We start from the raw sequence: 25907 nt of genomic DNA, 5'->3' as shown, positions 1-25907 counted from the left end.
TCCCTAGAAGAGTATAAAGGCAGTAGAAGTATACTTAAGAGGGAAATCGGGAGGGTAAAAAGAGGACATGAGATACCTTTGGTAATTAGGGTTAAGGAGAATCCAAAGAGATTCTACAAATACATTAAGGACAAAAGGGTAACAAGGGAGAGAAAAGGACCCCTCAAAGATCAGCAAGGCTGCCTAAGTGTGGAACCGTAGGAGATGGAGAAGATACTAAACGAGTATTTTGCATCAGTGTTTACTGTGTAGAAGAATATAGACGATATAGAATGTGGAGAAATAAATAGTGACATCCTGAAAAATGTCCATATTGCAGAAAAGGAGATGCTGGAGTCTTAAAACACACAAAGGTGGCTAAATCCCCGGGACCCGATCAGGTGTACCCTTGAATTCTGTGGGAAGCTAGGGAAGTAATTGCTGAGCCCTTTGAGATATTTGTATCATCGATAGCCACAGGTGAAGTGCCGGAAGACTGGAGGTTGGCTAACGTGATACCACTGTTTAAGAATGGTGGAAAGGAAAAGTCAGGGAACTACGGACTAGTGAACCTGATGTCGGTGGTGAGCAAGGTTTTGGAGGGAATCCTGAGGGACAGGATTTACACCTATTTGGAAAGGCAAGGACTGATTAGGGATAGTCAACATGGTTTTGTGCATGGGAAATCATGTCTCACTAACTTGATTGAGTTTTTTGAAGATGTAATGAAGAGGATTATTGAAGGCAGAGCGATGGATGTGATCGATATGGACTTCAGTAAGGTGTTCAACAAGGTTCCTCATGGTAGACTGGATAACAAGATTAGATCACATGGAATACAGAGAGAACTAGCCATTTGGATACAGAACTGGCTCCAAGGTAGAGGACAGAGTGCTACCTTTCAGACTGGAGGCCTGCGACCAGCAGTGTGCCACAAGGATTGGTGCTGGGTCTACTGCTTTTTGTCATTTGTATAAATGTGATTGTGAACATAGAAGGTGTGGCTAATAAGTTTGCAGATGGCACTAAAATTGGAGGTGTAGTGGATAGCGAAGAAGGTTACCTCAGATTACAGCGGGATCTTGATCAGATGGGCCAATAGGCTGAGGGGTGTTAGATGGAGTTTAGTTTAAATAAATGTGAGGTGCTGCACTTTGGAAAAGAAAATCAGAGCAGGACTTATACACTTAATGGCAAGGTCCTGTGGAGTGTTGCTGAACAAAGACACCTTGGATTGCAGGTTCATTGTTCCTTAAAAGTGGAGTCTTAGGTAGATAGGATAGTGAAGAAGGCATTTAGTTTCCTTTACTGGTCAGAGCATCGAGTATAGGAGTTGGGAGGTCATGTTGTGGCTGTACAGGACAATGGTTTGGCCACTTTTAGAGTATTTTGTGTAATTTTGGTCTCCCTCCTACTGGAAGGATGTTGTGAAACTTGAAAGAGTTCAGAAAAGAATTACACGGAGGGTTGGAGGGTTTGAGCTTTGAGGAGAGGCTGAACAGGCTGGGGCTATTTTCCCTGGAGTGTCGGAAGCTAAAGGGCTACCTTATAGAGGTCTATAAAATCGTGAAGGGCATGGATAGGGTAAATAGACAAGGTATTTTACCCAGGGTGGGGGAGTTCAAAACTAGAGGGCAAAGATTTAAGGTAAGAAGGGAAAGACATAAAAGGGACCTAAGGGGCAACGTTTTCATGTAGAGGTGGTGCATCTCTGGAATGAGCTGCCAGAGGAAATAGTGGAGATTGATACAATTACAATATTTAAAAGGTATCTGGATGGGTATATGAATAGGAAGGGCTTCGAGGAATGTGGGCCAAATGCTGGCAAATGGGACGAGATTTATATTGGATATCTGGTTGGCATGCACGAGTTGGACTGAAGGGTCTGTTTCCGTGCTGTCTATCTCTATGACTCTAAATGACAAAGGTAATCCCTGTCCCAAGTTCAGATTATTATTTTTTTAATGTATGAAATTCCGGAATTAAATGCAGCTTAAACATGAAATTGACATTTTAAAGCAATTCAAAGCATGCGTAATCAGCAAATTGGCGATTGACTGCTTACTAATTAAAGGATACACATGTTTTTAGTTTTTGTGGGGAAAGGGACATGTATAAGTCTTGGCAAGACTAAATAAATTTAAATAAATCAGTATCAACTTCCAGCCAGAATTCACAATAAATAAATTTAACATCCTGGTTGAAAGATTCATGTGACTTGTGTAAAACCATGATCATTTAATTGCTGGCTGCTTTCAGAATGGAAGCCCAATGAAAACACACCATGCCACTAACAGTGGGGCCCTATGCAAAGCTAACTTTCTATAGATGATTTAACACATTATTACAGCAATAAGTGCAATAAATTCTTGAGTCTTATGGGGAATTTGCTGTGTTGCAGTTTTTACTCGATTGATAGTAGCCCAACAATTAGTGGCAATTCATGACCCCTGACAAATCACATCATTACACGAATTTCGAAAGTTTTGATATACTTAAATCATCAGTATTTTGACAACATGTTTGGGCCCATTCTGTTGATTCATGTTGCATAAGCCCTATTTGAACTAAAAATTCCTCCAAGTTAACAGTTTCATTTAATCTAGGACATTGTAGCATTAAATATTGGTGCTTATAAAACCAACTAGTCAAGCAGTACACCAAACCACGTAAAATAAATGTTCACAGAAATGATGCTCATATTGAACTTATGTATTGACACAATTTCTTTCATCACGTTACAATTTGGGACTTTAGTGAGATTTCAAGTAAATCAACAACTAATCCTTCAAGCAAAAATATAATGTAATCTAATAAGAATTGAGACCAAAGATTATGCATGAGAATAGCTCATTCTAACAAATGTTTGGTGAAGGATTCCTAGAGTGATATTCACCACATAAATTGAGTCATGAGAATAAGTGTTATTCCCTAGTTTTTCTCACGCACATTGTTACTTTTGACAATCAGAGTACTTAATAAAGTTGGCTTTAATAAAGCTGTTTAAAACACATGCTGTCAAAATTAGGAATATTAGTTGGGCTTGTACTGGAAGCTGCATATATTAATACAGAGAGCCCTGTTCTTTGAAGACAGAAACAATCTGTATGCACACTGCACCTGTTTCAATTCAACAAATAGGTGACAGCTGTTTGATGTTTCATTTCTAAGGGTAATGCTCTGACAATCAAAGACAATCTGCCTGGTTTAAAATTTAAACAAAACTGTCAATCAGCAGTAATGGGAGTAGTCTCCATGGCAATGCCTCTCTCTGTCAAAGTCCATTTGCCACATAATCAGCACCCCCCACTTATGCTGTATTAATGTTGGTTTTCCCCTTGAACTGGTAATCTTGTGAAATGTCCTGATGACTGAGAGACCAAAAATGTTTGGCGGCACGGTGGCACAGTGGTTAGCACTGCTGCCTCACAGCGCCAGAGACCCGGGTTCAATTCCCGCCTCAGGCGACTGACTGTGTGGAGTTTGCACGTTCTCCCTGTGTCTGCGTGGGTTTCCTCCGGGTGCTCCGGTTTCCTCCCACCATCCAAAGATGTGCAGGGTCAAGGTGAATTGGCCATACTAAATTGCCTGTAGTGTTAGGTAAGGGGTAAATGTAGGAGTATGGATGGGTTTCGCTTCGGCGGGTCGGTGTGGACTTGTTGGGCCGAAGGGCCTGTTTCCACACTGTAATCTAATCTAATCTAATGTAATCTAATCTAAAATATACCTTTCCTCAGCAATAAATTAAATGAGTAAAGCATAATGGATTTCTTTCTTCCTCCTCATTCTTAAGTTTTTGAAAATGAGCATTTCAACTTTTACTATAGTTGCACTGAGAGCTAGTTTCATGTATCCATGTGTATCAGTCCGCACTCCATGCTACATTTGTTTTAAATCATTTTCTGTTTTCCCTTGGAAAATATCTTGCTCTGTTCTTTAAAATCTCGTAGGGTTAACATTTTTATTTCTTGTCTCCTGTCAGGTTATTCAATAATTTAAAACATGAACAGACAGGCATGGTTAACAATTATTCACTTTTTTCCCCCAAAACTTATAGAAAATTGCATGGAGTTCTGTTTTTAAAAATTAAAATTTTACTGTTGTATGGTATAAGAGAAACTCAAAAGAAATATAATATTTCTGCCTACAGCAATATAAAAGTTGCAATTTGAAATTCAGGATTGGAGGCAGTCCATAAAAGGTTCACAAGATTGATAGGAGGTTTCAAGGGACTGTTTATGAGGAAAAGTTGGGTAGGGTGGGCCTGTGTTCGTTGGAATACAGAAGAATGAGAGGTGATCTTATTGACACATTAAAGATTCTGAGGGGATTGACAGGGTAGATGCGGAAAGGCTATTCCCCTGCGGAAGAGTGAGACCAGAGGACATAATCTCAGGACAAGGGGTCACCCCTAAGACAGAGGTGAGGAAGAATTTTGTCTCTCAGAGGGTAGTGAATCTGTGGAATTATTTACCACGGTTTTGTTGAGGCTGTGTTAAGCATCTTCAAGACTGAGACAGATTTTTAATCAATAGATTTGAGGCTTATAGCAAAAGACAGGACTACGGAGTTGAGAATGATCAGATCACCCATAATCTTATTGAATGTTGGAGCTGACTAAATGGGCTGAATAGCCTTCTTCAGCTCCTATGTCTTATGGTTTTAAGATGTGTTTGCTTGCTCAATTAAGGTAAGGCGTATTCTTAGTTCCATGTTACTATGACCGATGCCAAAGGTGGCTGTTGCTAAGATCTATGAAATATTCATCTGTTGCTGCACTGATCATAGCTTTTTGCTTGTGATACATATTTAATGGATTGTTAAATGCTTGGTTGTTAATCTAATTTGACATCTTGCATACTTAATTTATAATCTGCAGGATCTTCTATTTCTTTATTCAGTTCTTCTCTTATGAGTTGACAAAGAACCGGCTTATTCTCTGATCTGAAGGTTTTAATGCCTTTGTTGTTTGGTGTTTGGCTGCATTCTATGGATATATTATAAAACAAGGACAGCATTTTATCACAGAATAGCTAGTACTCTTTGACTGTCAAATCCTTGATTTTCTGACAGGCTGAGTTTTACAAATTTATGATTGACAGTGTGAGGAGGTGCAAATAGATTACTACAGTGGTTATGCGTTGTGAATTGTCAGCTATTTAAATTGATAGTCAGCTTTTCACCTTGCGTTGAGTTATCAGTATTTTGTATATGAAAATACATTTTATATTAGGAATTTGAGGTTGTTGGTAAGAAGTGTTGATCAAGTACAGTGTGTAGTTCCTGGAGGCTATTGGATCCAATCAGCTTGGTTGGAATATAACTTTGAAAGCTAATGAACAATATTATTCCCATTGTTGTTTGCACATACGTTTAAGGCAGAAACATTTAATAATGAATCGATGCTTCCTTAGATTGAAATTGGATTTTGCAGCACAAAACCACATACTTATGTTCATTGGCAAATGATTTTCTACCCCCACCAATGAGACAGCTTGCCAGATTAAGCTCCAATCAGTTTGCTAAGAGCTGAGAGGTGAGTTTCTCCATGAGTCGCAGGCGTTGACTTTGAGGTTCCGCCTCACCAGCTAATCAGAGGTCAGCAAATTCTGGGTCCGAGAGGTCATTGCTTGACGCTAGTCTTCAGGGGTTCCGATGGTGAGAAGACAAGTATTTTTCTTTTGGGCCTTGCAGGGTAGGGATGACAGGGAAATTGGGTGGTCAGAGAGGCAAGGGCTGTGGAGTCTTTCATGCCTCATGCATGAGGTAGCCACGGTAAAGTCAATGTCTTAATCTCTGCTCAACACATAATCACATTCTTTGGGAGATTTGCTGGATTATATGAAAAGTTGAACTGTCCCCTATTGCCTCTCATCCCTATCACCCGATTGGCCTCAGATTTCCAAATGTGACAGAACTGGTCAGGTCTCCCTGGTTTTCCAATTGGGGAAGGCATGGAATCAAGTTGGAAGAGAGTTGAAGCCCTTAATTATGTACAATTTCACCACTTGAGGACTATAACTGCTGATGAGTCAAAGAGGTCCCCATGGAACCTTCTAGCCTAGCACTGAATTGCTGAAATATTGAGAAGGGCGAACTCACTCAATTATTTGTCCTTCCCATCACCTCTAGAGAAGGAAAATTGCATCCATAGATTCTGAGGAACAGGTGACTTTATTTAAAAGCAATACTGCTGGAAATCTGAAGAAGAACAGAAAGTGCTGGAGAAACTCAGCATTATCTGTGGAATGACAACCAGAATTAAAATTTGAGTCTGATATGACATTTCTTCAAATGAAGTTAATGAAGGTATTTTTAAAGCAATAATGTAATCTTTTAAATTCCTTTTTTTAGTTGTATGTTGATTTGTAGTGTTCTTAATCTATGATGCCAAAGTGTTCATCGAATCAACAGCAAATAGGAGCTATATAATAAAGATATTGATAGTGTCCACTCTATTACCTACGTTTCTACTTTCACTCCTTCCTGTCCATCCTTGGAGTCATTATTGGGTTATCTCAGGCCTCAACTTCATTTCATGGGTTTCCACATTGAAACTATTCTTCACTATTACCTTCATCTTCAGAGTTATGCCAACACCAAGTATACCTGTGCCTCTTCCCATTTCAGCTTTCAAAGGACCATTCCTTCCATGACACTCTTGTTTACCTTTTTGTTCACTCCAAAAATTCCTTCCCCTTTTGCAAATGATCTCCTTATGCAAATGCATGAAATGCAAGGCTTGTACTTCTACTAATTCCCTTCCCACAGTTCAGGGGTAACAACAACTTTCTTGCACTTCTTTCAACTAATATACCCATTTGTTGTTAATAATTGTCCCCACTCCACCAGGAAGACCAAACCTTCTGTTCATTCCCTGAGTATGATCCCAAGCTACTGCCATGTTAATTTTTTGCTCACTCCTACTTTGATCACTTTGTTCTCAACCTCTGCCTTTCATATAAGTTTAATGAGAAACACCTTTAAATTAGGCCCTTTACAGCCTCCTGGACCCAACATTGTGTTTACCAAATTCAGATAAAAAACCCTCCTGCTATTTTTGTGGACAACACATATTAGTAGAGTTTTTAATATTCCCAGTTACCCTCTTGATCCATTTTTATCTGTTGATTTATTTTTATCTGTTCCTTTGCTGTTCTCTTTTCCTTCATATCATCATTTTAAAGGTTTTGTGCTTTAGATTTCCTAGTTTGCTTGGGAATCTCCCCAAATAGTAGGATCTTCATTCTTAGGGTGAAAGTGGGGTGGGCTGTTGTCTGGCCTCTTGACCTCCAATGCTGATCAGACTCAGCCACTGACGCTGATGAGTAACAAGGCAGTCTAATTAAAGGGCTTGCCTCAGTTTTCTGTGACTTCATCAAATATGAGTGTTTGCTCATATTTTAGACCATTTAATTTTCACTCTCTATGCCTATTCATAGCCCCTGCCCCATTCATGCCAAATCTAATTCCCCCTTCAGCCTACAACGGTCCCTCATCCTTTTCTGTGTAAATGCATGCTCCCCACCCCACTTCTAATGGCCCTTCCTTCCCTCTGTGCCAACAAATGGATTCTACTCTCCCCCAATAGCTCCTCATACTCATCATGCTGAATTTGTGATTTTGTCAGGTGTGAGTCATGCCCCCTTGCATCTATCATCATAAATGGGATGTTTCAAATGAATCCTGGTCCCAGCCACCATTTTGGAAGGTTTCCCAATCTCCATGACTCTTTGAAAATTTCTATAATCTCATTAACACAGACCTCCCTTTTTGTTCTTTTTTCCCTTCCCTCTTTCCTGGGCCTGTACTTAGTTTATAGCTGTTTTTACCCAACCTGATTAGAGGTCACCAACTGAAAGTGTTAACTTTGTTTCTTTATCTACTAACAGTGCTGAACCTGATGTGTTTTTCTAATATTTTCTGATTTCCAGTATCTAATTTATTTTGCTTTACTCTTTGGATAAACAATACAAAATTCATTCAGAAGCATGATTTATTTTGTCACTTAGCCTCTAAAGGTATGAACTATAAAGTTTTCAAAATTGTTCAATCACTGTTATAATATTGTGGCCATTTGAACAGCCATTGAATAGAACTCATCGTTCATATCCTCAGTCAATTTTCAAATGATTTAATCTTAGCCCAGGTAGGAATAATCTGAAGCTATTTATTCAATCATAGAGTGAATATAACAAAATTGAGAGGAACACTGTTCTTTTTGTTTTGCAGAGAGACACCAAAGGTCAATTCCTCATTGATCATGTTTGCAACCATTTCAGCTTGTTGGAAAAGGATTACTTTGGCATTAGATATGTTGATCCAGAAAAACAAAGGGTATGTATTAATGATCTTTAATCAAATGGAGATGAAAAACTCTTTTACTTTCTTATAAGGCAATACGAAATAGGAGCAAGAATAAGGCTGTTCCACCATTCAGTAGGATCATGGCTGATCTGACATTCGTAATATCCACTTTCGTACATTTTCCCCATAACCCTTGCTTCTCCTACTGATCAAGAATCTATCCATTTCAGCCTTAAATATGCAAGGACTCTGCCCCACAGCTCTCTGGGAAAGAGTTGCAAAGACTCACAACTCTCTGAGAGAAAAATATCCTCATCTCAGTCTTAAACTGGCACCCCTTTATTCTGAGATTACACCCTCTTGTCGCGGACTCTCCCCTGAGGGCGGGAAATTATTCTCTCAGTATTTACTCTGTCGAACCCCTTAAGTATCTGATGTTTATGTGAGATCACTTCTTATTCTTTGAAACTGCAGTAAGTAGAATCCCAACCTGTTTAGCCTTCGCTCATAAGACCTCCTTACTGGGGAGCATCCTTGTGAACATTCTCTTATCTGTCTCCAATAAAATGATATACTTCTTTAAATAAAGGGACCAAAACTGCTTACAGCACTCCAGATGTGGTCTCACCAGCATCTTGTACAGTTGCAGTGAAACTTTCCTCCCATTCTACTTCACGCCCCTTGAAATAAGGGCCAACATTCCATTACCTTTCCTGATTACCTGCTGTACCTGCCTGCTAGCTCTCTGTGTTTCATGCACAAGTACTCCCAAATCTCTTTGTGTTGAAGCTTTCTGCAGTTTTTCTCTCTTTAAGTAATATTCTGTTCTTTTGTTCTCCCTTCCAAAATGAACAATTTCACACTTCCCCACATTATCTCATCTCTCTCTAAACTGTTTGTAGCGCTCTTGCAATCTGCCTTTCCAACTACCTTTATGACGTCTGCGAGTTTGGTTTCAGTACATTTGCCTTGATCTCTGACGAACCCCATTGATCACAGGTCACCAACCTTATACCCTCTCGCTGTTTCCTGCCCATTAGTCAACTCTCTGACCATGACAACATATTACGTCCAACACTGTGGGATTTTATCTAATGACTTAATCTTTTTTGAGATACCTCGTTGAAGCCTTCTGGAAATCCAAATACAGCACATCCAAGGGTATCCCTCTATCCACTCTGGTCAAGACATCCTTGAAGGGCTCTAATAAATTAGTCAGATACAATTTCCCTTTCGTGAAGTCATGCCTTCTGCTTGATTAGGTTATGATTTTCTAAATGGGTTGCTATTACTTCTTTGATAATTAATTCCTCTGCTGTTTCCAACAGTAGATGTTAGGATATTTGACCTGTAGTTACCTGCTTTTTGTCTGTTTTACTTTTTGAACTGGAGTGTTACATTAGCAGTTTTCTAATCCTCTGATACTTCTCCAGAATTCAAAGATTTTTGGAAAGCTACAATGAATGCATCCACTATCTCTGTAGCTACCTCTTTTAGTATCCTAGGATACAAGCCATCATGGCCAGGGGACTTAGCTGCCTTTAGCTCTATTAGTTTGACTTGCACTATTTCTGCAGTGATGGTGATAGTATTTAATTTATCTCTCATATTCTTTAGTATTAATGGGATGTTTGAAGTACCTTTCACTGTGAAGACTGATGCAAAATATCTGTTTAACTCCTCTACCATTTGTTTGTTTCCCCATAACCAGCTTTCCAGGTTCATTTTCGAAGAACTTAGGTTCACTTTGACCTCTCTTTTTTTCATATATTTGAAGAAGCCCTTAGTGTCAATTTTTATATTACTTGTTAGTTTGGCCTCATAGTTTATTTTCTCTTCCTTTATTATCTCTTTATTGTCTGTGCTTGGTGGCACAGTTGTTAGCATAAGTGCCTCATAGTGCCAGGGACATGGATTCAATTCTAGTCTTGGGTGACTGTCTCTGTGGAGTTTGCACATTCTCCCCTTGTGTGCATTAGTGTCTGCTGGGTGCTCTGGTTTCCACCTACAGTCCAAAGGTGGATTGGCCATGCTAAGAATTGCCCTGTTGTGTCCAGGGGTATGCAGGCTAGTTGGATTAGCCATGGTAAATATGGGGTTATGGGGATAGAGTGGAGCTGTGGTGGGTCTGTTTGAGGTGCTCTTTGGAGCTTTGCTACAGACTCAATGAGCCAAATGGTCTCTATATGCACTGTTGAGATTCTACAATCATAGTCCTCCTTTGCTGAATTCTGAATTTATTCCAGTCTTTGGAGCTGTCACTGACTTTGGCTTCCTTGTATGCTTTTTCTTTGAACTTAATACTTTCCATTAACGTCCTTGGTTAGCCATGGTTGGTTTGTGCTTCTCTTTGAATCTTTCTTGTTTACTGGGATATCTTCATGCTAAGAGTCATGAATTACCTCCTTAAATGTCTGCCACTGATTACTTACTTAGGGACAAAAAAATCTGCAGATGCCCCAGTTCTGAAGAAGGGTTACACCTGAAACGTTGTCTTCTCTACCTCCTGATGCTGCCTGGCTTGCTGTGTTCTTCCAGCCTCCTGCCTGTCTACTTCTGATTACTACTGTCATTTATGCTAACCTATCCACCAAGTTTATTATAGCTAATTCTTTCCTCATTTCATTGTAGTTCTTATTATGCAAGTTATTTTCCCCTCCTTCTGAATACATAACTTGTACTGAGGTGTTGTGCCATGGATTCTGCCAACATTCTCATATCGTGTTATCTTCACTTGCAAAGATAGGCAGGGAACATCAGTTGTTCATTAGATCATCATTAAGCTTAATTCCAGCCTTGTTTGATGCTCCCATATGTGAACTTCAAATTAAGTCAGTGGATTATCATTAAGTCTCAGAGTTAATATTTTTACTTAGCAAATTGTTGATGCTCAAATGAGCTTAGGTCTTTCCATTGTTACCTTTTCTGATGTCTCAGTAAAACTGGAAACATTTTGTTATAGACTGCTGTGTATTTGCATCAACACCTTTAAGCAGAGAGTTAAAAGTATTGCAGGATCAATGCAACAGCAGATTTACATAGCTCAGAAATGTAAAGAGCATGCACAACAGAACAGGGTTAAACTTAGGGAAACACTTACATTAAAACTACCTATTATATATAAAGAAAACGTAGTTGTTAGACATGCTTCAGCTTTATCTGACTACAGCTTATGATGCCTTTAGGTTGTGCTGTCAGTTGCTGCCTCCTGATGAATACTGTTCCTGTATTACTAGCCATGTTGAGGAACCAACATTGACAATACTGATACTAAAATATATACTCCATCACATTAACACACACACTTTGCCGAGCATGCACACATACAAACGTACACTCTCTCACGCGCACTCACACTCATGCACACACTCATTTGTACATGCTCACACTCTCTTTCTCTCTCATGCACACACACACACACGGGGTGAATTTGCATTTGCAGAATTATATGTGCAGATACATTCTATTTTGCTCAAAAAGAATACAACCTGCAGGCAGTCAATGCAGGCAGTCAATCCATGTAATATTTTATAAATCCCTACTTTGGAAATAGAACCAGTCTGGCTCAAGATTGGGATACAGACAGACTCTAACCTCACACCTTTAATATATCGTCTGAGCTGAGATGTCACCTTTTTTTATAAAACCTTAAGTTATCTTGAGAATGTGACTTAAAAGAAGTTCTGGAATTTACATATTAATGAACTGAAACCTGCGACTTATTCTAAAAGATGAAAGACTTCACAGCAATCTAGGTTTGTTCAATATATCATTTCAGTTGCATGACACTGTAATCTTTTGCTACAAAACCTGTGTCTAATGATCTTGATCCACAGCTACAGATGGAGGAACAGTACTTCGAAAGCTAGTGCTTCCAAATGAACCTGTTGGACTATAGCCTGGTTTTGTGTGATTTTTTTAACTTTGTCCACTCCAGTCCAACACTGGCTCATCCGCATCATGACTAAAATATATAGGTGACCTCACCTATTTGATCCCTGTTGAAATAATTTCATAAGCTTTTCTTCCTCATCATTCCCCAATCCAAAATCTCTTGCCAGCAAGAGCATTGATTACTGTGTTAACACTTTAAAAGTGTTATTCCTTTAAAATGCTTAATTTGTAGATAAGCCAAATAGCTGGATATCATCACATGACTTGAGGCCATGGCCACTCTGCATTGTAGAACCCTAGACAAACGATGTCTCTAGAAATTATTGTGAGTGTTTATTGTTTCAACTGTAAACAAGCTCACTAGAGATCTTCAAGCAAATGGAATCCATGTATCTTTTTTTTGCATGTGGATAGCAATTATGGTATGCAGTGGCCATTGTCTCTTTAAAAAAAGCAGAACAAAGAACACAGCAATGCAGCTTGAAAACTGTGGGGGAAAAAAAACCAGGCAAGATTCAGAAGTACTCCAGAAATTCCTGCTGTATACAGAACAGAAGAAAATAAACACAGAAAGCGGAACACAGACACAACAGTATGGCAAAAATGTGAAGAGTGCACCATAGACTTATGTAAACGCAAACCAATGCACATAATTCAGTCAGACACGCCCAAGACAATTGGAGCAGCTTCAACCATAAGATGGCCAGACTTTCAACATTGTGAAAGTAACACATTGCATAGGAGAAGTCAGACAATTATAAGATTTTGTTTGAACCAATGTCATATCCCCAATGAAAATTGGCAAGCACATTCTCAAAACTAAAATTGACAGACCAGGCAGTGCAAGTACATACTAACGGTCCTCATTTTGAAAGCATGTTCCAGGATCATTGGAAATCAATGGGACATGCAACAACCATGAAATTAATTGGATACAATGGATTACGTATTCCTTGCATTGATAAGTTAACAATGCAATACAGCTATAGCAAGTCAGCATCAAAACCACACATAATTTACTTGGTAGGCTTGAGCAAACTAACAGTGGCAGGACAACCAGTGTGTAAGGATCTCAAAATTGTGGCTGTCCACAAGATCACCAAAATACTCATGGCAACAGAAAAGACCATGCATACTTGCATTGAGTCAGCTGAGACATTATAATAATTGTTCCTGCAGACGTTTACTGCGATCGGCAGTTTCAAATGTGAAGCTATCTTACACTTCAAAGAAGATACCATTCTTTCAATTGATATCCCAGAAAGTGCAGTGTTCACAAAAAAGAAAAATCTAAGTGCAGTCTAGATGATGTGGAATGCAATGGGATAATTCCTGTATAGGAGACCAGACAAATTAGTACAGTTCAATAATGTGCATTCTAAAGAAGGATGGCATATTCAGAATACATCTAAATCTGAGACATAGAAACCTCACTATAAAAAGATGTCCAAAAAAAGTCAAGTTTGAAGAATTGAATACCGGGATCATTGGAGGTAAATTTTTGTAAAACCTGGCAGCCAAACATGGATATTGATTGATGCACTTAGCCAGGGAATCTCAGGAAGTCATGACCTTTCAGTTTATCTGTCAGTTATACCTCTTTCAAAAGCATATAGATAGAGTTGCATGAAACATTCCTGTATACAAATGCATTGCTGATGGTATTGTGGTAATGGAAAAAAACCAAAGAAGAGTAAGATTGGTTAAAAACGAAATACTGCAAATGCTGGAAATCTAAAATAAAACCAGCAAGCAATGGAGAAAGTCAGCAGATCTGTTCAACATCTGTAGAGAGAGAAACAGAGTTAATGTTTTGAGTCCAGTCTGACTCTCCTTTGGAACTCTTTTTACTTAAGAGCACAATTGGAACCTTTACACCGTAATGGTGGTTTTTCACAAGAAGGACTCTTGTTCAACAGCAAGACCTGCCAACTGATTGTAAGTCAGATCAATTCTTTATGGGTCTGTATATTCAGGTTGTGAAATCTTCCCCAAGCCAGGCAAAGGTACAGATATAAGATGCATGCTGTTCCCCCAAACCAAAGAAAACCTAAAGAGATGCTGTGGATTCTTCAACTTGTCTTTATGAATTCTGAACTTCTCTGACAAAGCATCTTTGTTGAGAAAGCTCATAAGAATGGTGTGACCATATGTATGGCAGAAGGGCCATATTTGAATTCCTTAAACAACATTGTCAGCAGAAAACTGTACTTTGAAGTACTATGATCCACAATTCTGTACCCTGATGTTTGTCCTTTTCCAATGTGAAGACTAACATAAAGTATTCTTTGTGGACTGTACTGGCATCTTCTGTGTCCACACACAGATTACCTCCTTTATGGGCCCTACTCTTTCCCTAGTTACTTTCTGTGTTTCCTTTTATTTTACCCATCAGTGCTTTCTTATGAACTATCATGGCTTTCCAAATTTTCTTTTTAAGTTATCCCCTGCACTTTTTATGTTACTGTAAGCACTCTGCTGTATTGAAAACCTGGTAGCTGTCGTAAGCTTCTCTTTCTTTGTCCGAGTGGTTGCATTCTTTAAGTTCCTAGGGTTCTCAGGTCTTCATCCAGCCTTTGTCCTTATGGAAATACATTTACCCTGGACTTTAGTTATTTCCTCTTGAATGCCTCCCACTGCTCTGATACAGTTTCATCTATAACTTCCTAGTCCATTTGGACTATTATATCTTATTAAAATTACTGAAATTAGCTTTTCCCCAGTTTAGAACTTTTATTCTTGACCTAGTCCCATCCTTTTCAATAACTGTTAGAAATCAAACTGACTTCCAGTCACCATTTCCAAACTGTTCCCTGACAGAAATGCATTCTACCTGCCCAGGCTCATATTGGAGCCAGAATTGCACCCTTCTTTTTTGACCTTTTTACAAGGCTAAAAATGGTCTCTTAGATGCAATTTAAGAATTTTCTCCCTCCTTACTATTCATACTAAAACTATCTTAGTTAATATTTGCGTTGTTAAAATCCTCTAATATTTATGATTCCACTTTAATGAAATTTGTTTGTATGTTTGATCTCTAACTCTCCCTGACTGTTCAGGGACTCAACCATGTGTTGAATCCAAGATCAGCTGCTAAAATTAACTAGGCACCCCTAATTCAGCTGTTAATCTTGAACTGTTCATCTATCACAGGGTGACATTTCCACTCAAGTCTTAAAGTTACCCATATTGTTTCAGGGTAAGACATGGTTTACATACTGGCTCCAGGCATTGACATGTTTAATGAACAAGACAGAAATTTTGTTTAAGAAGATGATGTTCAAAATCAGATGTGTTCAAATCCTGTTTGCATGCTCCAATTCCTCTATTCCTCTTTGAACATTGTCCCCTTTTCAGTGACACTGGCCTGGATTATCTTCATGGTCAAACACCAGCTTTCCTGCCCTCCATGGATTGGCAAGATGTCTGTCAATGTTTTCTCAACCTTAATAGCTTCCCGTGTGCCTTAAATGAGATCCTTGCATTAAAATGGATGGAATGGACTCTTTGTCATCTCCCTCATTTATGTACAGAATAATCAAATATCTCAAACTCATTATGTTCACTTTATATAATGCAGAACTAACCAATTTTGAAAAATAAAACATTTACTTTTCTGCTTCCAAGTTTTTGGATATTTTTATCAGAAATACCAAAGTTACATTATTGGGAAAAGAAATTAGCCTTTTTTCTACGTAGGTGGAGTCATGTGACCAGACCATAGATTCAAATACAATTGCTAATATTGTTTAAGCATTCCATCTTCACTAGTGCTCTGTTTCCTGACTCCAGCCATCCTCTCTGATTTCGTGCATATTTCACATTTGCTCTGGGTATTCAACTGAGTCCTGTTAATGTATGATTATAGCACTAAAACCTTTTTTAAAAAATAGTACTGTAATTAGGAGGCAGTGATTACTTAATAATGTTCTTTCTGATTCCTCCACAAACATAACAAGAAATTCTATTGTTTAGTTCCATTTGAAATTTGGTGTATGATTGGTATATACACAGTCAATGCTGACCAAATACTTCTTTGTTTTGTAGATTCACATTCCTAATCTACTCAACTGAACATTTGAAATTAATTGGCAGCTATATTGCACAACACAAAGTGATTTGTATGTGTGAGAAGAGAGAGAGAAACAAAATTTAAAAAAAGATATATAATATTGTCTAATTGTTGATCATCGTTTTCTTTCATAGCATTGGCTGGAACCCAACAAGTCAGTTGTGAAGCAAATGAAATGTAAGTTTTGACATTTGTTTTTCCTTTGTAAATACACATTTAAAATTATTGACAGTTTTAAAATTTATTTTTTAATCAGTCTGGTCAGATATGTTATGACATAACTCTAGGACTGCTGGGGCTTGAACCCAAACCTGCTGGCCCAGAGGTAGGGACACTATCATTTTCTTGGCAATTCCACATGGATCAGGCTTATACTATATTATGGTATTAACAGTCAGTTGAGAAAAATGCTGAAAAATTCAGGTTGAGTTGTATCACAAATTCAGTTATATTACTATTTGATGATGAATCATTTACGAATAACTGCCACTCTGTGTTGGTCACTTGCATTTTCATATCCTATATGTTTTCATCCTGTGTATTTTAGTTAGTTATTGATTTTCTACTGCCCCTTTGACATGATTCTAATTAATAAATAAGACAATTAAGTGCTGTTTAGTGACATCCATAGTTGCTGATGCTTTGAATATTCATAACAAGAAGATCTTAAGACATCTACACTGATCTAGTAATCATATTTTGACTGGATAATATGTGTTGCTACTGTTTCTGGCATAAAGTAGTTAAAGTATCTGCCAAACATGCCCAAAACCAGATACTTGAGTCTTGTTAGAAATTGATTCTTGGTCAATGGGCATTCTAATGCAGCTTTTCAAACAGGGGTCCTGTCATGCTGGAGGTCTAAGATGGAGAGCCATCCCACTGATAGATCCATACAGGAAATGGGAAAGGGGAGTTAAATAGAGTGACAGCTGGCACGACCAATCATATTGCCGGGTAATCAGAAAAAACTTAGATGGTCTTCAGCAGTCCCTTTGGTCATTTTAAGGTCTGCCAGATAAACTTGGAAAACCAAGGGAAGTATGCATTTTTTACTTCAAGTCTGTAATAGCTCTGACAGCAAATGCCAAAGCACCTGTACTGAAAATGACCCCTTGGGATGAATTTTATAGGGCCACCTTAGCAATCTCGCAAACAGTCCGAGTGACTGGGAACTCTGTGTCCCAGCAGGACCAGGTTTGATATCTTAGTGAGGCCTGGCTGTCTCCTAGCATGGGGACTGGAGACTAGCGCTCGAGGGGGTGGGGGAGCAAAGTTTAAGATGGTGTTAGGGAGGCATAAAGATAGTATATAATCTTGGAGGAGGGAATGCCTCAGACCGGCAAAGAAAATGCCCCCAGAGGAGGTCCCAAAACTTGTTAGTTATCATTAGCTCTTCTAAGAAAGATTGCTGGCTACTTTCTATGTGCTAAATAGAGGCAGGGGCAGGATGAGACTCTTAAATGACTTATGAATTAGCTGGCATAACACTCCCCACACCCCCTCAGATTTCAATATTGTAGAGATGTTAGATCTGACATTTTTCATATGTAATAGTAAGACCATGGATGGAATCTTGCTTTCTTGAGACTCAGTATGCCAGTGAGACTAAATGTTTGGGGATGGAGTTGGGATTTCATAGAATCACAGAATCCCTACAGATAGAGGCCATTCAGCTCACTGAGTCTGCACCAACTCTCTGAAGTGATTCCATCCTATCCCCGTGACCTTGCATTTATCATGGCTAATCCACTTAGCCTGCATATCCCTGGATGCTACAGGGAAATTTAGCCTGGTCAATCCACCTAACCTGTACAATGAAGTTCTTCTCAGCTCATTGTCTATTCATTGTCTAAACACCAAACTTTACAAACAGGCAGGAGGAGGTTCCACCCACACCTGGGATTTCCTGAGTTCCAACTTGTGGACGCCATTTTTAAAAGGCATCTGGACAGCAGATGGTTTCACTCTCTGCAGCCCAGGAACATCACCCACCCTCTACTAATCAGCTCCACCCACCCATGGAAATGTTAGTGACCAGATAAAAAACTATGCCATGCTCTACCAATGCCTTACTAGAGGCTCTCTTGAAGGCTGTTCAGGAAATAAAGGAAGTGCTTTTCCCTGGGGGTGGCAAAAGGATGCCATCTTGACTGATGAAGAGAGCCTGGACAGACATGGCTGCGGAGGTCAGTGCTTATAAGTGGCTCAAGAGATCCTGCTACAGTGCCACAAGAGGGAAAATGATCTGCTGCACTTAGCTAGGGTATGTGCTATAGTCTTCAATGCATCACACCACCACAAATTTTAGTTGGTATTGTAAAAACACTGTCACACATAAGATTTGTGTGACAGGAATTTCCATCAGTTGTCTCATGTGCAATCAGTTTATATAAGGGTTTTGCAGCTACCAATGTAGCACAACTTGCACCATAGTGCTAATGGCTCTTTAAACAGCGAAGGAACTGCAATACTTAACAGCTGTTAGATCATTGACATTTCTTCATTTGAATCTACTCTTCAACACCACTATCATTCAGAACCATTAAATTCCTAACTTACTAATACCACATTCTGCTTACTAGTAATACACATAATCACAACTTTGGGGATTGACACCTCTATCTGTATCTGTCAATGTAGGCAAAGTATACAAGTATCTGTGCTAGTACCCACATACCTTCCACAATTTGAGGGTGAAGGCAATTAGTTCCCCAAGGTTATCACAATAAAGGCCCTCTTTTAGACATTGTGATTCTGTAAGTCTGTCCAAACGTAATTGGCCTTATTGCTTTTATGCAATATACCTTTTTGTTATCTAGGAATAGTGCCTCTTCTTCAGATTCTGTACAGAGTTATATCCTCTAACACTAATCGATGGATTGGCCGAAGACTCAAATAATACTTAACCATTATCACTTAGTGGTAGAAGTGACATACACTGCAAGGTGGAAGCAGTGTTCATCTGGGAAAATACCACAGTACCCTTCTTGTCAAAAGCTCGTGAATGATGAGACATGGTCAAGATGTTGATGTTTGGAATTGTCAGAGCTTATTCACTCTATATTGCAATGAGTGTTTTCCTTTGCTGAAAAGCTCTTAGTTGTCTGCTGATATAATAATATTTTTCAGTTTATGTTTCAATTCCCTCAGTTAGATGTGTTTGCACTATGCAGGAATACATGTAAACAGATCCATCCACCATACTTTGCTTTGTGCATTCGCTAATCCTTGTTTAGAAAAGTGATTTCTGGAAAGATGGTGATGGTAAACCTTTCCTTCGAGTTATTCACTCTCTAACCTCTCCCTCTCCCTCTCCCTTTAGAGTGCACTCTTCCCTCCACCCCGCCTTAAGAGTAGATGGCCTTAATATGCTGTGGTATCCAACTATCCATCTTCAGTTGCCCCACACACCCCACCTAATGATTGTCAGCCCATTCACTGTCTCCCTTCATATTCCTGCTCATCACTCAATCCCACTTCCTTCCCAAATCTCATTCCAGTCTTATTCTTACACTATCCATCATTCAATGTGCTGTTCTCCTTCTACCCCCTTATATTCCCTACCTTTTTGTATACTCTTCCTTGTCAATGTGTTTCTATTGCTGCCATTCTCTCCTTTATTCTATTTTGCTATCATCCATTCCCTAGTGCTTCCAGTACCCCAAACAAATATACCCTTACAGTTCCATTCACTACTGTTCCTTTCCACCAAGTCCACCTTTCTCCGAATCTTTTTCAGTTTCATTTAAGATCCAATTTTAAGTTGAGTGCTGCTTTCCTGCCCTGGTCAAGTTTACTGATGGAAATCAGCTTGGCTACTTTTTTTACTCAGGCTAGTGGGCCTGGCCAACCTTCCACCATTACACCATAGCCATCAAACTACAACAGGCAACACCACATCTAATTGAAACTCATAAGCTATTTGATCTGGTTAAGCTTCACCTCTTGTACTATAAGTGATCAAGAAATCCAGATCATTAATGGGTGAGACTTGTTGGAGGGGCTTTATGGCTTATACGAGTGTTTAGAAACCTGAAGCAAGACTGCATATGACTGAGATTTTCATTAGCTGGTTGGCGCACACAGGCTTCACCACTTATGTTGTGAGCATTTGTGTAAGGACCAGCATGGTTTATAGGAGCAAAGTAATGGAAGAAGTTTGTACTTATTGGAGCTTAGGTGAAGAAGAAAATTGCGGTAGGTATATGCCTCATATCATTGGGTTTGTGAACATATGTATTTCCAGTTTTGGCTTACAAGATGGCTTCTGTGAATGCAATTCCATCTGGCTGGGATGCTAATGAGTATTTGTGGAATGCTAATGTACGCAGATGTGATCCTTCTAAAAGCTGAGTTGCCTGAAAAGCTCATACCAAAACGTGAACCTGCTGTTGTAAAACTGAGTCTTTGTGACACACCCAATTAAGTTCCCCTGCCCACCCTTTTAAAAGGCCCATATTAGCCCAGAAGATTTTGGCTTTTATGTCTCAGAAGCATCGTGCTGTTGGTGAAAGGCATATTGGTTATTATTAAACTTCAGAAGTGATCCATAGATACTGAAGTGAGCTATGTTGAGGATGTATATAAATACAAGGTACTTATTTCTCACCTAACCCTTTATTAGTAATCTACTCCTACCAATGCACAATAGCCCTCTTTAAATGCGCATAATTTCTATTTAAAAAAAACTCCAGTGGGCCCAGTTGCACATTAGGGTGTATGTGACCAACCACCTGACTCCTCAATCACTTAAACTGGCCTTGAACTAAAAATATGCAACTTCTGTCAATGTGTAATCCTTATATTATGTTCATTGTGTTTTCCTGCTGTTTCTCCTTCGAGTGAAAGTATATGGCGTGTCTTGTATTGGATAAGCTGTGCTGCTTTTATGTGCTGCCTTATTGGATGAAGGGAATATGTGGATGTCTGCTGGGTTTCAATATTTGCCTGTAGGGATTAAGGTGATCCAATCCCCCTTTGAACTGGTTATGAACATTAAACTGCATGTGTTAGCACCATAGATGAGTGGAACAATGTGAAATGTTTGCACCCACAAATCACAAATAGATCCTGACCCATAGAGAATAACAAGATATTGCTAGGTGCTAAGTAATGGCTGCATTGTTTGCTGAAAAGCCACATGACACATCCTCTTGGTTACCTGAAAGATTGGAATGAGAACACAATTTTCAATGCTTGACAGTAAAACAAAACCCTTGAATGCTACTTTAGGGAGATTTTCAAAGGTTGACATATATTGGATAACCTGCATACATTGCAAGTCGATAAATAGGACAGGTTGTAGCATAATGTCTGCAAAGGAGCCCATCTGATTTTGCTTTGTTAACTTAAATGCAAAACAAAATTAGATAGATTCCTTTATAGACTGTGGTTTTCTGTTGCCTAATGGCTTGGATTCAGATCCAGCAATGTGTCTCCTGGAAGTTGATTGTGGTCAGTCAGACCAAAATGCTGGAGTGTAACATGAATTAATAAATAAGGAGGCATGCAGTGAGAAACAAAGAAGATTAAACTTGAAATACACCATTTATCAAGCCCTCTATTGCTTTAATGCAAAGAGGTGAACTGGTCATGTGGACAATTAGGAAATTTCTTGAGTGCGCCACAAAGTTGTTACAAAACTCCCTACTGTCATTGCCCTGTCTTTTCTCTTGGGAATCCAGCGGGACATCTACCCTATCAGGACAACCAGTGAAACACTGCCCATTTTGTGCAACCTTCATGTCCTCCGTTCATAAGAAGTGAAATGTGCTAAGGACTCCTGAAAGATGAGTTCATAGTCTCTTTCTGACTGTTGGGTGTCAACCTGCTGCAATTAAATCAGCCTCATTTTGGTCACCAGTCCTGCAAATGCAGAAACAATTTATGGTTGGATCTGAACTGTGGAGAGCCACCTGCAGAGGAAGTGGGAATTGGGGCCTGATGATGTACGTTACCTGACTGGTACCTGAAACTGTTTCCTGTCTGCCTTGCCTGACCCTTACCTTGTGTTGAAATTCCTTGTTGCCTGTTCTGAGTCTGACACTGCTGCATCATTCTGGTCTCTGAAGTTGCTTCCTGCTCGGATGTTGATGCTGTTGGCTGTGCTTTTTTTATATAGATGATATCTCTATTAATTTATAGTGTTACTAGTACATGTATTAATAGTTATCCTCAATAGTAATTCATAGTGTCACTGAAAATCGCTCTATGTTCTTAAATTGAGGACTATTTGCTGCCATAGTACATGCATGTTAACCTGAATGGAAATCCCTGGTAGGCACTTGTGCAGTTTGTGATTTATTTCCTTGCAATTTGTGGTAATACATGTGAGCCAATTGTGGATTCGGTGTTGCTTTAATCTCAGTAGTGATTTGTGGCTTCCTAACAGATGCCGTACTGTGATTCATGCTTCGGGCAAGACAAACTGCAAGCAGCTTCACTATTTACAGGCTTCAAGTTTCAGTTAAGCCAGAGAAAGAAGTTTGTTTCAGATAGAAAGGATAACAAAGCAACGTTTCCTTTGCATCCTGTTCTCTGAAGTCTGGGTATATACCTGGGTGCATGTGCAGCTTTGGAGGTAATGGCTGATATTCCTTGCAATCACTGTGTCCAATTTTAGCAAGTTTTTGGCTGTGGAACTGTTAATCAAAATAGAATATTCCTCAGAAACCTATCTCATTCATTAACCCCACAAACTATATCTTGCTTTGGTAAATATGGTTTTCTGTATATTGAGACAAGAGGCACAACTGATAACTGGTAGGACTGTTGAAAAAAATTATCTTGTCAAGAGTTTTCAGATGCATTATGACAGTTTTTGTAAAATACTTTGAACTAGATGAGATTTTTAAGCAAGTCATACATTTTTATTAAACCTTTTGATTTTTAAATATTTGTCTCTTGATTTAATAGATGGTGTAGGTGATGGGGTTGACTTGTCTGGCATTCTTTTGGACCCCACAAAAATAGTGTGTGCTGCTGCTGTCCCAGCCACATCTCTGCACACCCACCACCCCCTGTTGCCTCACCGAAGCAACTTCCAACCTACCCTTTTTCCACCGGAGAGGCCATCCCAGCATTGCATCACTAAAGTGAGCTATACTGAGATACCCTTTTTAACACAGGCAAATCATTGGCTTTATTTAAATGAGGTCCAAGACTTAAAACAGCTCAGGTCTCTTTGCTGAGAAACTGAACAAGTGATTAGCCATAAAAAAATGCTGAATATATGAAAATCTAGAACTTCATATCCGAACCTCTATGGATCTTCATCTGATTTTCAAGACGATTTTCGTTAGATTCTGAACATAACTGCAAATGGACAAATGCATGTGTGCAATTATGAGTTGGCTGATGAATATACTATGCAATATAGCCACAAAGGAACCAAGTTATTTTATCAAAATATAACGTATTATGAAAGAAAATGATTGGCAAATGTTTCAAGTTCACGTTTCATTGGCGACTCAATGAATGGCCACACACAAGGCAATCTTTTATTTTCAACTGGTTGTGAAGTTCTAATATTTTCTGATGGCCTTTCAAATTTCCAACATTTGTTGTTTATTAATTTATATCTTTAACACTCACATAAGAGATTAAGAAAGATGTCCATTGTGCACTCTGCTCTAACTATTAGGCATATATTTAGGTATTTACTTCGATGATCAATGTTTTGTATTTCATTTTTACTGAGTGTAGATGTGCTAAAGATGTTATTCAAATGAAATGGTAATGTCTAGTTTACAACCAGTAGTAGGAAAATAGCTTCAAATCAAATTGATCATAAAATGCTAAACATCAAGGTAGTACAAAGGTAGAGGAAATGCTAGACAGTGAGTGGGTTATTTTTGTAGTTTTTTTAATAATCCGTATTATCTTGAACTTGCTTCTTCAACATATGTATGCGCTACAAGAACCAAGAAGTGTCACCAGAGTTGCCTTTTGCCAGGTGGGTGTGCTGGTGAAATATGCACAATATTACTTATATTTTGGATAGTAGCATGTTACCTCAGAGCATTAGCTTCTTACTCAATCTTGCACTGTTGATGGCTTGTTTAATGCAGTTAAAGTTATGAAACAGGTGAATTCTTATATGTCAGAAACAAGCAATAGTTTTAGACCAGATTATTTTAAGCTAAAATGTAATTACTGTGCTATTTTAAGTAATCTAGGCATTACCATTTTAATATACAAAGTAAATAATATTTACTTCTCATGAGCATTAGCAATAAAATTAAATGTATTAAATCAAAGTAATCTCTGATCCAGAAATTTACAATTCTTTCCTGCATTTTGCTTGACTACCTCCAGCAAAATATGAAAAAAAATATTATTTAAGTGTGGGCTTTAGGTTCCTTTTTCTTTTCTATGCCAAAATGGAGGGGAGCTTACTTTTAGCTCATAATGATCAAATGCTCCTCTGTTTATTAGAGGCTTAGTAGGTTGTGCAATCAGTATTCCAGGCCAGTTTACATAGTGTCTCATTGGTGCTACATTTGCTTATAGTTGACAGATAAGGAGACAGAGAGTAGTAGATATGATACAATATAAACCTTAACAAGGGTATAGTTTGATATGTTCTGATGGATCTGTGGCACCTGGCCTAACTGCAATCCTTATTTAGGAGAACATGCAAAATATGGCACGGAAGCTGGTCAATTGATCCAACCAAACCATACTATTGGAACACTCTGGTTGATCTACTTTTTCTCATTTAAATTTAACTTTGTAAGCATATGTTTACTTCTCCCTCACTGACTTCAAGCTTCCCCGAAAATATATCTGTACTATTTGCTTCAACTGTGGCAGCACATTCCACACTGTCATCACTCTTTGGTTAATAAAGCTTCTTTTGATTACTATATTGGATTTCTTGGTGATTATCTTAAGTTGATGGCTTCTAGATACCCTTTTTTCCACAAGAGAATACATTGTTTCTGTATCTACTTATATCAAAACCATTCAGGATTTACAAAAAAGACTTTAACTGTGTTATGCCTCCATGTTTTTTTTCCAAGTGCAAAAAACATCCACCCTGTCATCCATTCCAGATACAGCTAATTATAGATTTTTGTTTTCATCCTTGAACATTTTCTGTGCCTTCTGTACTGCCTTTGTAAAATACTTTGAACTAGATGAGATTTTAAAAAAAACACCAATGAGATTTTTGAGCAAGTGACCAGAATATTGTAATATTCCAAATATGGTCTAATCAAGGTTTGAACATAGAACTTAGAACATAGAAGAATACAGCGCAGTACAGGCCCTTCGGCCCTCGATGTTGCACCGATCCAAGCCCACCGACCTACACTAGCCCACTATCCTCCATATGCCTATCCAATGCCCGCTTAAATGCCCATAATGAGGGAGAGTCCACCACTGCTTCTGGCAGGGCATTCCATGAACTCACGACTCGCTGAGTAAAGAACCTACCCCTAACATCTGTCCTATACCTACCCCCCCTTAATTTAAAGCTATGCCCCCTTGTAATAGCTGACTCCATAAGTGGAAAAAGATTCTCACTGTCGACCCTATCTAAACCCCTAATCATCTTATACACCTCTATCAAGTCACCCCTAAACCTTCTTTCCTCCAATGAAGACAACCCCACGTGCCTCAGTCTTTCCTCATATGATCTTCCTACCAT

At 38.8% G+C, this 25907-nt stretch overlaps 1 protein-coding gene across 2 annotated transcripts in view; it reads left to right on the top strand.

The window, feature by feature from the left end:
* frmd3 (FERM domain containing 3) overlaps positions 1–25907 on the top strand; it is a 245765-nt gene that overhangs the window by 93462 nt on the left and 126396 nt on the right. For both annotated transcript variants that reach the window (XM_043712851.1, XM_043712861.1), the window contains 2 exons: positions 8212–8316; positions 16387–16429. In XM_043712851.1, the coding sequence (XP_043568786.1) occupies positions 8212–8316; positions 16387–16429 (148 nt within the window). The remainder of the gene's footprint in view (positions 1–8211; positions 8317–16386; positions 16430–25907) is intronic.

This window comes from Chiloscyllium plagiosum, chromosome 2, assembly GCF_004010195.1.
Source record: "Chiloscyllium plagiosum isolate BGI_BamShark_2017 chromosome 2, ASM401019v2, whole genome shotgun sequence".
Taxonomy (NCBI): domain Eukaryota; kingdom Metazoa; phylum Chordata; class Chondrichthyes; order Orectolobiformes; family Hemiscylliidae; genus Chiloscyllium; species Chiloscyllium plagiosum.
Note: the sequence above shows the minus strand (reverse complement) of the source record. Positions and strands in the feature narration are given on the sequence as shown.